We start from the raw sequence: 18,309 nt of genomic DNA on the forward strand, positions 1-18,309 counted from the left end.
TAACTACTACTTATGAGGAAACATCCACAAAAGCAAGTCAAGTCAGGTAGGGAAGAAATTAGAAGTTATTTTACTGATAAGTTCTATTTTCCAGTTTATATATAATATTAACATCACATGAAATTTTTCCTCATGCTCAATTAAATTTTATTAACTTAGTGAATAAAGCTGTTTCTAATTACTCACTAATAAAAAATTTTGTCAGAGAACAATTTACTTTTGACATTAAAATCAGAAGCTAATGTTATTGCATTTCACTATTAAAACCAATGGCCTATGATATTTACTTTAATTGAATATTCACAATAAATTTTAATCCAGTTATCATGATTAAGTAGTAATAACTGAAAGATCCTTCTTAAGATCTGAGTCTAAATAATATGCACGCTAGATTTTGTCAGAAAACCTCAGTAAAACAGTAGCTACAATATAGGATGATGTGTATAATCACAAGATTAAATATTATTTTCCCCATGTAGACTGAAAATTCTTTATAATCTGAGTCCAAATCTAGCAATTACTAGGTTCTAAATATCTGCTGAAGCGAGCTGACATATTAATCACAATGATAACACAAAGGAGAAAATAAATCTGCTTGGGTGAATGAGAGAAGTATTTGCATAAGAAATACTAATACTAAATATTAATATTACATTCAAATAGGAAGGAAGTAATCAATCAGAGATTTTTTTTTTTTCTTTTTGGCAAATGCAAGAAAATGTGATGAACTTGGTATGAGAGATCTGATTCAGCCAGAGGTAAGAAATGAAGGAGAAATGAAGCTGTGAGACCCACATCCTAAAGTTTAGGATCCTGCCAGAACTCTTTTAGTTTATCTAAAGGCAACAGGAGCCCCTGATAATTCATGAGGAGAGGTGTTATGGGGTCACTCATATCTTCTTGGTACAGAGTTTAGAAATGCTGAGCCCAGAAGTGCCTGAGGAGCCAGCTGAGGAAAGGGAGGAGGCTAAATCCAGTCATAATAGGAGCATAGTCCAAGAGACCAAGTGTTTCCAGGGAAAAGGTCGGAGGGAACATGAGGCCACCTCCCCAAAATCCTTCCAACCCCAAACTGCTGACTGGCTCTGGTCCCAATCCCATCAGCGTCTGCCAGGATCTTGTCAAGAGGCCCCGCAGAACACAGTGCTGGTTACTCAACCTGTTCAGTGCTTTATTGAACCAAGGTCCCAACAAATAACTCATCAGACCCTTTAAACGCAATCCCTCTCACATGCTGAGATTCAGAATCCAGAGGTGGCTGTCTTTATTTTCACTGCTTCCATGGCATTTTCTCTTGATTATTTTCAAACTTTAAAGTGTAAAGATCTTGTCCCTATAGGCACACATATGTTCCTGCTGCAGGCTGTCATGCTCACTAAAATACTTCCACAGCAGTTTGTGTGCACGTGTGTGTATATCATTGTGCATCTACCACTATCCATTCATCCATTCATTTGTTTGTTAGTCTGTCCATCAGTGAAAACCAAGTTCTGACTAGTCAGGCCCCAAGGCTCAAAGCAGGGTAACCAAACTATTCCAAAAAACATCAGAGGAGGGAAGACTCCCAAACTCATTTTACAAGGCCAGCATAAACCTCATACTACAGCCAGATAAGGATACTACAAAAAAGGAAATTACAGACCCATTTGCCAGACAAATACAGATGCAAATATTCTCAATAAAATATTAACAAACCAAATTCAAAAGCACATTAAGAGGATCATTCACCATAATCAAGTGGGATTTATCCCTTGGATAAAAGAGTGATTAAAAAGATACAAATCAATAAACTTGATACTTCACATTAATAGAATGAAAAAAATCATATGATCATTTCAATAAACACTGAAAAAGCATTTTACAAAATTCAACATCCATTCATGTAAACACTTTTTAACAAATTAGGTATAGAAGGAACATACCTCAACATAATAAAGGCCATATATGACAAGACCACAGCTAACATCAAACACAATGGTGAAAAGCTTTTTCTCTAAGATCAGGAAGAAGAAAAGGTGCCCACTCTCACCACTTCTTTTCAACATAATACTATAGGCCTAACTGGAGCAATCAGACAAGAAAAACAAACAAAAGATATCAGAACCAATGTCAACCCCATAAAGTTTAATTTAAAAAGGGGAAAAAAATTTATGGCATCAGAATCAGAAAGACCTCAAATGGTTTCTGTTTACAGATGACATTTCATATATAGAAAATCCTAAAGACTCCAACAAAAGCTTTTATATCTAATCAATGAATTCAGTAAAGTTGTAGGAAACAAAATTAACATTAAAGAATCAGTAGCATTTCCATGCACTAATGAGAAATTATCTGAAAGAATAATAAAGAAAATCTCATTTACAATAGAACCCAAACCAATACAATATCCTCCTATATAATAAAACCCTAATATGCAAATCAACCCATCAGTGGAACAAATGGCAGAAAGACTGGTCACTATGATGCACACTGATCACTAGGGGGCAGACACTCAACACAGTAGCGTCTTGTCATCGTCCCCGACCACCACCAAAGCGGTGACCAGCAGTGGCAATGATCAAGGGTGGGGCCGGCCAGCAAGCACCTCACCAGTCACCTCCCACAAACTGTCTCCCACAAACCAGCAGTGGGACATCCCCCAAGGGTGCAGGCCAGGCTGAGGGACTCCCCCCAACCCTGTATGAATTTCATGCACCAAGCCTCTACTTTATAAATATCTAGCCAAGGAAGTGAAAGATCTCTACATTGAAAACTACAAGACCTTGATGAAAGAAGTCAAGGAAGACAAATAAATGAAAAGATATCTGTTCATTGATTGGGAGAATTATTATTGTTGAATTGTCCATGCTACTCAAAGCCATCTATAGATTCAATGTATTCTCTATAAAGATTCCAATAGGTGTTTTTTTTATAAACTTAGAAAATTTTTTTTAAAAGTTTATGTAACCACACACACCTGCAAAGCAATCCTGAAGAAAGAAAAGAAAAGAAAAAAAAAGAATAAAGTAGGAGGCCAAGCTTATTGATTTCAAGCTATATTATAAAGCTAAAATAATCAAATAAAAACTGACACAGCCCATCTGGCATGGCTCAGTGGTTGAGCATCGATCTATGATCCAGGAAGTCACAGTTTGATTCCCAGTCAGGGCATATGCCTGGGCTGAGAGCTTGATCCCCAGTAAAGGGCGTACAAGAGGCGGCCAATCAATGATTCTCTCCCATCATTGATGTTTCTATCTCTTTCTACCTCTCCCTTCCTCTCTGAAATCAATAAAAAAAAAAAAAATTTAAGTTGACACACAGACAATAAAACAGAGTCAAGAGCCAAGAAATAATACCCATGCATATATAGTCAACTAACATTTAACAAAAGGACCAAGAATACTCAATGGAAAAAGATATTCTCTTCAATAAATGATGCTGGGAAAATCATATATTCACATATAAAAGAATGAAACTACACTTCTATCTTACACCATTCAGCAAAATTAACTCAAAATGGATTAAAGGCTTAAATGAAAGACCTGAAACCATAAAACTCCTAAAAGGAAACATGAGAGTTGAGAGGGAAGATTCTTGACATTGAGTTTTGAGTTTTGGCAATGGTTTTTTTGGATATAACACCTAAAACACAAGTAACCAAATAAGAAATGAACATGACTGTGGTAGGCAGAGAGACATGAGCAGAGCAAGGAGGATGGGCCAGGCACAGAAGGTCACCAGATGGAAAAGCCACGGGTAGCTAGCAAGGCACAATTGTAGGGTGAGACTTTGCCCCCAGGGTGACCTTTCCTCCCCTAGCATATCATTAGTGAGGTGGTTTGGACTTCCTGATCTTCCTCCCTAGAAATAACATCTAAGCCTCAGTGTATTTCAGCTCCAGGCCCAAAAAAGCAGCAAAACCAGACCAACAACCAAAAGGCTGACCTCAGGACCAGTTGCACTGATTTGTGGTTACCAGAGGCAGGTTATGAGGGTTAGGGGAATTAGATGTAGATGGTCAAAAGGCATAAAATTCCAAATACAAGATAAATAGCATTGGGAATATAATGTACAACATGATGATTAAAGTTAACACTTCTGTATGGTATATTTACCTAAGAGAGTAAATCCTAAAAGTTCCCATCACAAGGGTAGATTTTCTTTTTTTGTGTCTATTGGAAGCAATGGATATTAATAAACTTATTGTGGTAATCAATTTTCAATATATGTAAGCCACTATGCTGTATACCTTAAACTTATACAGTGATGCATGTCAATTATATCTCAATAAAACATAAATGAAAAATCTGCTACACTAGCATATTAACAGAAAGGTTCAATACCTTTCATACAATATGAACTTTTACACATTTTAAGAGGATATCTCTAAAAGTTACCTTTTTATATGGCAAAGTTACTCCTTTTGTATCTGCTCACTAAGGGTGGTCATGTACGTAATTCCCTCTGTAGTATTGGCTTTCCCACTTTATAATCAAGTTAACAAAATAAGATTAAGGGTAAGAATCAGCAGACTTGTGGGAAATGAAGGTGTCTGGCTGATAAGCTCCTATAATCAAGAATCAACCCTGTCCATTAGTTACTTGGTCATCCAAGACAGTTCTCACATACACTTTTATTTTCCCAGTACAAAAAAAAAAAAAAAAATGTTATCCCTATAGAAAAGACAGTTATGCAATTAAATTTTGTTTTTTAAGCCCTTATAACATGTAAGTTTACTTTCCACTACCAATCATTCAATTTACAAACACAGTTTCAGAAATACTCTATGTCTAACATGACGGCACTGAAACGTAAGCATATAATGTATGTGCACACAAACAGTATAATCTCAACTCGAGATTTGCTCAGTGAAATCCAATGGTGGCCAAGACATTATATGCATTAACAATAATGTATAGTGCTTTGGAAGGGTACCCCAAGAGAACATAGCTCAATGGGAGGTAAGTTTCAGAACACTGGGAACAATAAAAGGATTATGTGATGTAAGGATTAGGAGTGAGGAGCAGAAAATGTCTGGTATAAAATGAAGTACTCTGTTTTGGAAAATTACTCATGGGATAGAGAATGCTAACTCCCAAATACATGTGTACAAGAGAGGTTCAATAAAGGAAACAGGATTCTGGCGAAACATTTATCTGTTCTCTTCTCTTCATTCATTTACACATAGAATTAGTCCATCTGATTTATTATTCATAATTGTATTCATATTCAAAAAGCATTGATAAGCACATTCTCAATTCTCTAAACTACTCATAGAAAAATGATTATGTATGTGGTTATTTCTTAATAATTGCCACATATACTGTATATAATCTCAATAACTACATGAAGTAAAAAGGAATTTTTAAGTTCAATAAACATTCGTATGCAAAATTTATATAGGGGCACAAGATTCCTAAAAGTAGTATCATTTTACTATAATTTAAATAACAAGGATATAATTTTACTGGTAGTTCTTAATGCAAATATAACTCAACTCTTTATTTTTAGACAAGGATAAATTTATAGTCAATACCTCTCTCTGGAAAGAAAAAATTTTAACAGCTCAAATATACGTATTCTAGAACCTCTTGGAAGTATATTTCAGAACATATTGAAGATGTTTTTCAGATGGGATAAAACTGAAAAGGGGAATAGAAAAAGTATATCACCATGCCTCAGTCTTTTTCCTAAATGGTTAAAGAACTAGTCAACAACTCCAAAACCTTTTTTATATGCACACCTGGGAAGAATACGGAGTCCGTAACTTCGCTGAGTTACACTGATGTGGTTTTAGACCAGATGTTTAAATGTTACAGTATGTATAATTTCTTCCCCTCTTCTAAGGCAGAAGTAAAGTAAGAGGAATATTTGACTTCACTCCACAAGAGACCTATTTAATAGTTTGGCGGTTATGTAAGTAAAGGTAGCTTGGCTAAGTCAATGTTGACGACATACAGAACGACATGATCCTAATGAGTTGGAAAATATTGGCTCTCATGAGAATAGACCAGATGCTACTGAGCTGAGAAAGCTACTGTATTATTGAATTTCTTTTTTATGAGGTAAAATTTATTATTCAACCATTAAGATATCCCACATGAAATCTTGCATAAAAATACTTTTACAGTTACTTTCTGGAAAGTCTATTTTTATTTTAGCATTAAAACATCACTTAAATGAGGGATTCAAATGTCCATATGATCACCTTCAGCACAGGTTTTAAAGTGTGTTAGTACTTTCCCTGCGAACAGATTAATGGAACTAGGCTATCAACAAAACAATGAACTACCTAAATCACATGTGTCAAACACAAGACCCGAGGGCCAAATCCGTGCCTCCAGGCCTTGCGATGTGGCCCGCACTGCACTGTCATCACTGCACTCCGCTGCGCTTCCATCACAATGACAGTTTATGACTGTTCAGTAAACCATTCAGCCCAGGATTTAGGCTGGATTTTAGATTTTGGCCCCTTCTCTGATTGAGTTCAACACCCCTAACCTAAATAAGGAAAAAGTGGTAGCAAGTCCTTGTTTTCCTGAGAAAACAAAAATCATTTGTGACTTTGTATTTTATCTTCTGGAAAAATAAGCAGGGATTAGAATTTCTATAATTTTAATGCCATCAAAAACATGAACAGCAAAAATATGTAATTCAATAATCCCAATTAATAATATATATTCAGTTCAAACTTCTACTTTATTCTTTATTTAATTAAATTTCCTGTATTTGATATTCTCTTATTACATAATTTCTAATTTCTTATTCAATTTCTGATCTCTCCTAAATTTCAATAACTAAAAATTGAAAATATTCTTATTACCTGACAGTGTAAGACATTCACTACACAAAAACATCTATATGTAAAATGCAGATTAATAAAATTCAATCAAAAAATTAAATCACTAAGATTAGCAAGACTTTTTATTATTTATTTTAATGTCTTCTAATTTTATCCTGACTTTTGTAAGAACCGCTGAAGAAAAATGAATCCCTAGAGCTTTAAAAAATAAATAACTCAATATTCATATAAATATTTACTTAAAGCCTCTTTTACATAAACATATTCACACAAAAAGAAACTAAAAATGTGATTCAGTAAAAATTATCTTTTTTTAATGTATTATGATATAGGGTTTGTTAAAGAAAATGTATTTTCTTCCTAAAGGCATGTTTTGGTTTTGATGTTCAAAAGTAAATTTAATGTCACATATCTGAAGCATCATTACTAATCCAACATGTACGATGAGAAGACTAAAGCACAACGTTTTTGCAAATTCTTTCTTATTACCCAATAAAATTCAACAACCTAATGTTACTTGATTTTATTTATACAGACTTGTTCAGTTATTAAAGGAAAACGTAATGTTAAATAAGTAGCTTTTTAATAATCAAGTTAATAAAAATAGTAAAAAAAAATTCTGTACCTGTAATCAAAGAATAAAATATTTTTCTGTGGTTTAGTTCTTGATGTAAGAATGCAGAATAAATGGGACACATTTAAAACTTAACTATCAAATTAATTTATTTCCTTTGAGTTAATAAAATTATTTATATTATCCCACAACCTAATATTGGTTACCCCTCACTAAGAGTGCTGTGTTATTATAATCATGGAATCAATAACCAAGTTGTCTTACATATCAAGATTTCATAATAACATTTTTCACATTTAAGATACCCCAGAAATGTACATGTATATTGTCCATGATCCTGTGCTGTTCCTCTTGCCATTTCTTCTTAAATGGTATAAAAATCAATACAAGCATACCTCAGAGATACTGCAAGTTGGGTTCCAGACTACCACAATAAAGTAAATAAAGCAAGTCGCATAAATTTTTTGGTTTGCCAGGGCACAAAAAAGTCATTATGTTCATACTATATTATAGTCTTTTAATTGTGCAATAGCATTATGTCTTTTTAAAAAAATCAACAGACCTTAATTTAAAAATACTCCATTGCTAAGCAATGCTAACACGTCGTCTGAGCCTGCAGCAAATCATACTCTTTTTGCTGGTGGAAGATCTTACCTTCAATGGCTGCTGACTGGCCAGAATAATGGATGCTAAAGGTTGAAGTGACTGTGGCAATTTCTTAAAATAAGACGCCAATAAAGTCTGCCCAATCAATTGATTCTTTCTTTCATGAACAACTTCTCCGTAGCATGTGATGCTTGATGTTTGATAGCATTTTACCCACCGTAATTCTTTCAAAATTAAAGAGAATCTTCTCAAAACCTGCTTCTGGTTTATGAACTAAGTTTATATAATATTCAAAATTCTTTATTGTCCTTTCAAGAATCTTCACAGCAACTTTACTAGGAGTAGATTCCATCTCAAGAAACCACTTTCTTTGTGCGTTACTAAGACACAATTCCTCATCTGTTAAAGTCTGATTATGAGACTGCAGAAATTCAGTCACATTATAATCCTAGTTCTCTTGCTATTTCCACATCTGCAGTTACTTCCTCCCCTGAAGTCTTTACCCCAGAAAGTAGTCATCCGTGAGAGTTGGAATCAACTTCATCCACACTCTGTTAATGCTGTTATTTTGTTGTCTTCCCATGAACCATGAATGTTCTTAATGGCTTCTAGAATAGTAAATTCTTTCCAGTAGGTTTTCAATTTACTTTGCCAAAATCCATTAGAATAGGGGTGTCGAACTCAATCAGAGAAGGGGCCAAAATCTAAAATCCAGCCTAAATCGCTGGCCGAATGGTTTACTGAACAGTCATAAACTGTCATTGTGATGGAAACGCAGCGGAGTGCAGTGATGACAGCACAGTGAGGGCCACATTGCAAGGCCTGGCGGGACGGATTTGGCCCGCGGGCCTTGTGTTTGACACATGTGCATTAGAACAATCACTATCGCCTTACAGAATGTATTTGATAAATAAGATCTGAAAGTTGAAATTATTCCTTTACCCACAGCCTGAAAATTGGATGTTATGTAGCAGGCATGAACACAACATTATTCTTGTTGTACATCTCCATCAGAGCTCTTGGGTGACCAAATGCATTATCAATGAGCAGTGACGTCTTTAAAGGAATCTTTTTTCTGAGCAGAAGGACTCAACAACAGGCTTAACATATTCAGTAAACCATGCTGTAAACAGATGTGCTATCATCCAGGCTTTGTTGTTCCATTTAGAGAGCACAGGCAGAGTAGATTTATTGTAATTCTTAAGGGCCCTGAATTTTTAGAATGCTAAATGAGCACTAGCTTCGACTTAAGTAGTCAGCTACAGTTAGTCCCAGCAAGAAGGTCTACCTATTCTTTAAAGCCAGACAATGAATTCTCCTCTCTAACCTTCAGAGTCCTAGACGGCATCTTCTTCCAATAAAAGACTATTTCATCTACATTGAAAATCTGTTGTTTAGTGTAGCCATATTCATTTATCTTCTTAGCTATATCTTCTGGATAAATTGTTGCAGCTTTACATCAGCACTTGCTGCTTTACCTGGCATTTTTATATTTTATGGAGATGGCCCCTTTCCATTTTTAAACCTCATGAATCAACTTCTACTAGCTTCAAATTTTTCTTCTGCAGCTTCCTTATCTCTTTCGACCTTCATCAAAATGAAGAGAGGCCCTTGCTCTGGACTCAGTGTGAGCTTAAGGGAATGTTGAGCTGGCTTTATCTGTGCAGAGCAGTAAGACTTTCTCCCTATCAGCAATAAGCTGCTTTACTTCCTTATCCTTCATGTGTCCACTGGAGTAGCACTTTTAATGTTCTTTAAGAGCTTTTCCTTTGCATTCACAGGTTGGCTAACTGGAGCACAAGGCCTAGCTTTTCACCTACCCGGGCTTTCTACATGCCTTCTTCACTAATCTTAATAATATCAAGATTTCGATTTAAAATGAGAGGCATGCAACTCTTCCTTTCACTTGGACACTTAGAGGCCACTATAGAGTTATTAATATGCCTAATTTCATTATTGCTGTGTCTCAGGGAACAGGAGAACAGCCAGTCAATACAGCAGTAAGAACACACACCCAACACTTATTAAGTTCATCCTTTTATACAGGTGTGGTTCATGGTGCCCCAAAAGAATTAAAATAGTGACATCAGAGATCACTGATCACACATCATCATAACAAATATAATAATAAAGAAAAGGTTTGAAATGTTGCAAGAATTATCAAAACGAGACATAGAGATAAGAAGTGAGCAAATGCTGTTAGAAAAATGGCACCATCAAGATTTTCTGGACACAGGGTTGCCACAAACTTTCAGTAAGTGAAAAAAACAATATCTCTGGATCGCACTAAAGTGAAATGCAATAAAATGAGATATGTCTGTACTACATTTTCTTGCTAAGGAATTTTAAAATCTGTAAAAGCATATCATTGTTATTATCAAATTATTGTAGTTCTTTCATTGGAAAGATACAAGTTTTTCTCCTTTTTGTTATTCAGGCATTTCTCACACCTATCGAATCAGTTTCTAAAACCCAAATTTTAAGAAGCAGTCACAAAAAATTGTAATGCCTGTTCTCACACAGAGAAAAAAAAATTAAAGCAATAATTCCACTTATTAATAAAGTACATCTTTCCTATTTATAAATATAATAAACATAATAGAAGTTTCTCTTACTACATTATATGCAACCTATCTGATCCCTTTCAAGCTCTTAGTAATAACCAACAAAGTTGATTTCAAACCCCAGTCTGCAGTCTACAATTAATAAAATGGGAAATAGAAATTCAATTATGTTAACTTTTCTGAAAATGCCAAAAACTATTAAAAATTCAGTTCAGATAATAGCGTTACTTTGGTGGTGGTAGATGCAGCACATAAAAAATTTTCTAACTCCAAGCAGAACATGTTGAAGAATAGGCATGGAGAAAGCAAATAGATGGTTACCATCACTAAAACGGTTGGCCATGGGAACCAAGCTGAGTAATAAGTATAGGTAGGATTCTGTGATATTATAAAAAAAAAAAAAAAAAAAAAAAAGCTTGGAAGAATATAATGATAAAGGAACAGGATCAGGAACAAGGAACAGGATCAACAACAAAAAAGAAACAAACCAATTCTGAATAATAACAAGGTCCAATGTACAGATGTACTTGAGGGTACAAATGAGAGAAAATTTAGACAGAAGATGATCATCAGGAAAGTGAAAAGACAAACCACAGGATTGCAGAAAATGTTTATAAACCATATATCTGATAAGAGACTTGTATTCGAATATAAACAATTGTGCAACTTAAAAGGATACACAGGCCACCTAAAATAAACAAAGATTTTAAGTAGACATTTCTTCACAAAAAATATATAGTCAGTAAGCATAGGAAAAGATGCTCAACCTCATTAGCTATGAGGAAAATACAAATCCAAACCACAATGAGATACTACTTCCTTCATACCCAGATGGCTATAACCAAAAGACAGGCAATAAAAGTATGGTGAGGATGTGGGAAAACAGGAACTCTCATACAGCCCAGGTGGGAATATACTAGTACAATGGAATAAACAGTTTGGCAATTTTTCAAAAAGTTAAATATAGTTACCATATGGCTCCACAGATATACATCCATGAGAAATACAAACATGAGAAATACAAACATGAGCATATGTCCACACAAAAATTTGTAGATGAATGTTGGTAGCAACAATATTCATAACTGTCAAAATTACAAATAACCCAAACATCCACCATCTGATGAGTGGATGAACAAAATGTGGTATATACACACAATAGAATATTACTTGATAAAAAGAGAAATGAAGTATGGATACAAGCTACAATAGACAAACTCCTAAAATAGTACATTAAGTGAAAGAATTTAGTCACAAAGACTGTATTTGAATGTCCAGAATAGGCAAACCTATGGAGACAAAAAAGATTTGTGTCGACTAGGGCTGGAGCACAAAAGGCACAGGATTGATGGCTAAAGAATGTGGGACTTCTTTTTTGGGTAATGACAATACTCTAAAATAAGACTGTGGTGATGGACACAGAACTCTGAATACACTATATGCTTAGATATAATTTACATACCATACATTCACACTGAAAGGGTGAATGTATGGTATGTGAATTATATCTCAATAAAGCTGTTTTCAGGGGGGCAGATAGGTCGAGAGAAACCAAGACATTTCTGGTTTGAGGGGGAAAGGCGGAAAGGGGGAGGCTAGGCAAAGACATGAATGGGGGGAAATGCAAATTTTTTGATGACCAAGAAGACTGTTAAGTATAGTGTTAAATCTAAAGGAAAAAACTGATTTTAACTTGTGGTAAAGCACTAGTTATCAAAGGACAAAGAATAATGTAGGCGAATATTATCAAAATAGAATTATATTCAATAAGGACAGAGAGAAAAGCCATTAGAATGAAGAATAGGAAAACACACGGGATGCTGTGATCAATGATAAGACAGCAATCTGTAGGAAAGGAGGCTAAAGACACAAATTATTATAGAAGGGAAGCAGGAACATTGAAGAGAAGTACTAGTACTTGGCTTATGGTCAGCTTTAGAACAGAAGAACAATGTTGTTCTTCCACACATTATCAGAATATAAGTCTGAAAGACTCAGGAATGTACTCAGCCTACATAACCACTTCATTAATGTAGTAAATGAGAACTAGCTGTAATGTAAAGCAAAGATCACATGCTTAAACCAAACATATTAAACAAAGTTTAACAGTGCTGAGTATTGTCTATTAATAGCCCACAGATGCAAGATAATAAAATGCTAAACCTTACACCTTAAATATATACTTCCTGGATCTTAATAAGGTAGAAATTTTGGAGACAATACTACAAACACACCACTAAGAACAAAATAAACAAAATTAGACTTAGGCTAGCAAAAGAAAAACATAAGATTACTGGGCATTTGAAAATATGGCTTATTAAAATTACTTTAGCTGATCTTTTTAATTTACCTATTATAAATTTTACAGCTGCTTTATTTGATAAAAATAAACTTCCTTGGCAGAGGTGAAAACATCCTAACAGCATTCCACTTTCCTCAATTCCCCTAATCTGCAATAAATCAGTTCTACACGTTTTAGGTTTCTCAATAAAAGATCACCAGGTTATGAATCACATATTTTATGGTTACTTGTTCGATTGTTTTTAATGCCTGTGACTGCATTCTGCTAGGGCAGAATATTTTCAGAATAAGAAATTTTAAATAAAAAAATTTTAATAGCATAGTCCACTTGATAAATTTATTTATTTTTTAATATATTTTATTGATTTTTTTACAGAAAGGAGGAGAGAGGGATAGAGAGCTAGAAACGTCGATGGGAGAGAAACACGGACCAGATGCCTCTTGCACACCCCCTACCAGGGATGTGCCCGCAATCAAGGTACATGCCCTTGACCGGAATCGAACCTGGGACCCTTCAGTCGCAGACCGACACTCTACCACTGAGCCAAACCGGTTTTGGCTACTTGATAAATTTAGAAAAGGAAATAGGGGATTAGTTGGGTAAAAAAAAATAAAAATTATAAAAGTAATTAAAATCACTACCTGCTTACTGATATGAATTGTGGAGCTAGGCCTGCAGAAACACACACACAGCAAAAAAAATTTTTAAATAAAAAAAGGCAGATTATTACTGTGAGAAAATAAACCAAAAAAACTCTGGAGAGAACATTACAGGAAACAGAAACTGGACAAGCAAAAAATTAAATCAGACAAATTCACAGTGCTAAATAGTATCACCAATAAAGGCCTCAGTGTAGCAGGCCTTAAAAGAAAATATGCTATCCAATGAGTAACTCCACATAAAATAATGGCCATATGAAAAGCAGTAACACAATGTCTTCGTCCATTTGGATTGATATAACAAAATATCACAATCTGGGGTGGACTATAAACAACAGAAATTTATTTCTCACTGTTCTGGATGGAGGCTGGGTGCCAACATGGTCAGGTTCTGGTGAGAACCACTTTCAGGATGCAGGTTGCTGACTTCTCTCTGTGTCTTTACATGGTATAGGAGGCAAGGAAGCTCTCTCTGGCCTCTTTATAGAAGAACATTAATTTCATTCATGAAATTCATCATCGAATCACCTCCCAAAGACCCCACTTTCTAATACCATTGCACTAGGCCTTAGAATTTTCAAAAGATGAATTATGGTGGAAACAAACATTCAGACTATAACACATATCTAGTCTACTTAAATATTCATCAATTCAAAAAGCTTTTTGGAATGAAACGAAATTTATATACCATAAAATGTATCCTTTTCAAAGCGTACAATTAAGTGAAATTGAGCATATTCACAATCGTAAAAACACCACCACAATCTAATTCCAATACATTTTCATTACCCCAAAGAAACTCATATCCATTAGCAATCACTCCCATTCCTCCTTCCCCTCACACTTGGCAACCATTAATCTACTGTCTGTCCCTGCAGATTTGCCTGCTCCAAGCATTTCATATAACTGAAATAATAAAATGTGACTTTTTACATCTGGCTTCTAACTCCTAGCATGCTGTTTTCAAGATTCTCCACATTGTAGCATGTATCACTACTTCATACCATTTTATGTCTGAATAATATTCCATTGTACAATTATCAGTTATAGACATTTCTGTCGTTTCTACCTTTTGGCTATTAAGACTAATGCTATGTGATCTCTTTTACTAGTATATGTGGAATCTAAAAAAAAGTCAAATACATGGAACAATGTTACCAGAGCCGAGGTGGTAGGGGTTAATGAGAGATGTTGGTCAAAGATTACAAAGTTATGTAGGACGAATGAGTTCTATAAATCTAATGTAAAGCATGATGACTACAATCAGAAATAAAGTATTATATACAGGTTTTGCTAAGAGTATATTTCAGGTGCTCTCACCACAGGAAAAGATTGGTAAGCATGTAAGGAGACAAAGATGTTATCTAGTTTGACTGTAGTAACTATTCCGCTATGCATATCAAAACATCATGTTGCACACAAAAAGGATAATTTGCTTACCAACTCTTAAAGTATTATGATCAAGTATTTTAATCCATTCTACCAGCATGATCAAACATATTGTATTTGTGCTTGATTTATTTATAATTTCAAACATACACATTGATCTCCTCAAAAGTTATCTATGTAAGGCGAAAGCATCAATTGTACAAGGAGTAGGTAAAAAATAAATCTCTTGCAATTATAAAATACTAGAGGCCAAGCATGGGAAATCATGCAAGACCCAGAACTGCCGCACCAGTGGGACTTCAGACCAGCCCGTGCCATCCGAGCTGCGAGCCCCGCCACACCACGGGAGCCGCAAGTGGCTCACGGGCCCGGGGGAAGGAACGAGAAGTGCTCCATGTACCTCCTGGTGACTGGTCATTTGGTCGTTACAGCGTTATGGCCTTTTATAATATAGATATCCAGAAATTGGTGTCGGGAACACAACTAAATGGTTAAATACACTACACAACTTAAGTTGAGCAAGTTATGCATATAGGTTTGAATGATAAAATATTAGTCACAACTAGTAAGAACTTTCCGTATAATTGTCAAGAAGATTGTGCTCTTACCTATAGTTTGGAAAACTTCATTCATCAAAGCTTCATTCACTACTGAAGAGCTGACACTTCCAATATGAGACCAACTTTGATATATTGCTTGCAGCAAAAGTGTCTGTGCTCTTGTAGCTTGAATTGTAAGATTTGGAAGTTCAAATATACCTTCAGTCATAGCAATCTGAGATCTTTTCGTCCTGCATAAGAAAACAGAAAGAATAACAATATAGTATATAGTATTTACAAACAACATAAAAATGAATTTAAGTTGCCAGAGAAGAAATAGTATGCATTAGAAATACTTTAAAATAGAATTATCAAATAGATACACAATTCTACTAACTTTAAACAAGTTTCACTTTTTCAGATCTTACATAATAAAATATATAAATGCAAAATAAAATAATTCATACATATAAATTCTGTTCATGCAACTATATTTTACAAAAGTCAATCATCAGGAAAAAAAACAGTGAAATATTAATAGTTAACACTCAAAGAGAATTTACTAGCAGACATACAATGTTCTAAATTTCTTCTATCAATTAACTCATTGAATTCTTCCCTAATATTCTTTGAGAGAGGTTTTATCATTATCTTAATTTTTAAGATGGGAAAACAAGACACAAAGAGATAAATTACGATATCAAATACACAGCCATTCTTCTGAGATTCCATCTAAACTTAACTCTGGAAAGTTCAATTTCTAGAATCTATAATAATAAAAGCATAATATGCAAATCAACCTAATGGCCAAACAGCAGAAGGACTGTCCAGATGACCATGGTATAACACTAACTGGCGCCAGGCCAGCTGATGCAATGCGGTTGGTCGGTGGGGCCACCATCGCCCCACGATCACCCTGCAGAGGGAAGCCCAGGCCACTTACCAGCAGAGCAATTGCTTGAGGGAGCTCTGTGATCGCCCCAAAGAGGGAGGCCAGGCCACCCTCTGCAGGGCAATTGATGGTGGGAGGAGGGCCTCCTTGATCAATCACCCCACAGAGGGAAGCCCAAGCCACCAGCCAGGGGCGATTGACGTGGGGGGTGGAAAGGAAGTGGACTCGCAATCGCCCCAAAGACGGAGGCCCAGGCCAACCTCTGCAGGGCGATCGATCAGGGGGCTCTACAGAACCAGGGATCTGAGGGAGTGTGGTGGTGGACAAGGGCAGTACGGATGGATGCAGGCAGTACCTGCCAAGGCAGGTGCAGGCGGGGGTCAGGACTGCGGGGCTGAGAGGTAGCCAGGGCCATGAGGCAGCCATGGACGTGAGGCAGCCAGGGCTGCAAGGGCCCCGGCAGCTGGGGCTGGGAGGTAGCCAGGTCTGCAAAGGCCTACCCTTGCACGGATTTTGTGCATCAGGCCTCTAGTTTATTTATATTTGTAAATCTTTAACCTTTCTTTCAAAGTTTTTCATTTAAGGAACTGGAAGTAGGACATGAAATTATAAAAAAAAAATCTGAGTTCCAATTCTAGCTAAATCAGAAATGACCCATAACATGAAGATTCTAAGCCTCACTAGAAAAAGGGAAATTCAAATTAAAACAATGTAAGACAACCTCTCAGATGAGAAAAACCTCTCAGGCTCTTCTAACACATCTTCTAGGAATCTACCTGATTAGAAACTCTCATGAGACTGCAAAAATATTTAGATCGCCCTGGCCAGTTTGGTTCAGTGGATAGAGCATCGGCCTGTGGACTGAAAGGTTCCAGGTTCGATTCCAGCCAAGGGCACATGCCTGGACTGCAGGCTCCATCCCCGGTAGGGAGTGCAGTAGGCAGCCGATCAATGATTCTCTCTCATCACTGATGTTTCTCTCTCTCTCTCTCTCTCCCTCTTCATTCCTCTCTGAAATAAATACAGAAATATATTTTAAAATAATACTATGTATGTTTTTTAAAAAGAATACTTAGACCATGATAGTATTTGCAGCACTATTTAAAATAGCATACACCTGAGACAATCTCACTGTTAAATTCTGGCACATTAACTTCAGATATTAAAATAATAAAAGTCGCTAAATCTACTGACATAAAAGGCTATCATGAAATATGGGTGAGTAAAATACATATATAGGGTATCCCAAAACAATATATGCAACATACTTTAAATAATTATAAAGACCGTGCTTATTAAAATACATTTCATTTTCAAAACTGAGCTCTCAGCTGTTAAAGTGTGTATACATTTTTTGGGAGCCTCTGTAGTTGCCTTATAAGACAGTTCCTTATAATGGCAGGAAGTGGTGGCTTACACACACATCATACAACCATATCTGCAAGGGTTTGAATATTGAAATTACAAGTTATAACTATAATTAAATTATAACTATTTATAGAAGCCATTCCTGAAAGAGGAGAATAGTGGATGCATTTTATGTGTTCTTCTCCTTGTTTTCCCTATGTTAATGTCTATATTGATTTACTGGGTCCTTTGAGAAGTCTAGACTATTATTTTTTTTTAAAATCTGTATTATTATTTTTTTCAAACATTTTAAAAGAAATTGCAATATTTCAAGAAGGAACTAAGAAAATCGCAAACTATGTCAAAATGAAGTAACTTCATAAAACATCTTTAAAATGTGAAAAGAAGATATTAGCATTATTAATGTATCCACCTACCTCCTCTACCTGTCCTGACATTGAATTATCAAATAATTTCTTATCTCCTCATTGAAATAAAACTTCACTTAAAACTACCCCACACAGAAATGACATCAGAAAAAAAGACAGAATAAGGTCTACCAAAAAAAATGTCAAAAGACGTCAAGAATTAACATTTTTAAAAATTCTGAAAACTAACCAAAAGCCTGTGGCAAAAAAAAAAAAGGGGGGGGG

General features: G+C 35.4%; 1 protein-coding gene across 9 annotated transcripts in view; it reads right to left on the minus strand.

Annotated features, from left to right (window-relative positions):
• The window catches only part of VPS13B (vacuolar protein sorting 13 homolog B), a 513,325-nt gene that overhangs the window by 431,761 nt on the left and 63,255 nt on the right, over positions 1-18,309 (minus strand). For 8 of the 9 annotated variants that reach the window (XR_006741555.1, XM_045581364.1, XM_036436747.2 and 5 more), the window contains one exon: positions 15,487-15,668. Coding sequence is in view for 8 of the 9 variants with exons in the window: in XM_045581364.1 (XP_045437320.1) it covers positions 15,487-15,668 (182 nt within the window). In the remaining variant the exon portion in view is untranslated. Of the gene's footprint in view, positions 1-15,486; positions 15,669-18,309 lie in introns of those variants that run through there. The other variant, XM_045581369.1, reaches the window with a different exon arrangement.

This window comes from Pipistrellus kuhlii, unplaced genomic scaffold (genome assembly GCF_014108245.1).
Source record: "Pipistrellus kuhlii isolate mPipKuh1 unplaced genomic scaffold, mPipKuh1.p scaffold_m20_p_14, whole genome shotgun sequence".
NCBI classification, from domain to species: Eukaryota; Metazoa; Chordata; class Mammalia; order Chiroptera; family Vespertilionidae; genus Pipistrellus; species Pipistrellus kuhlii.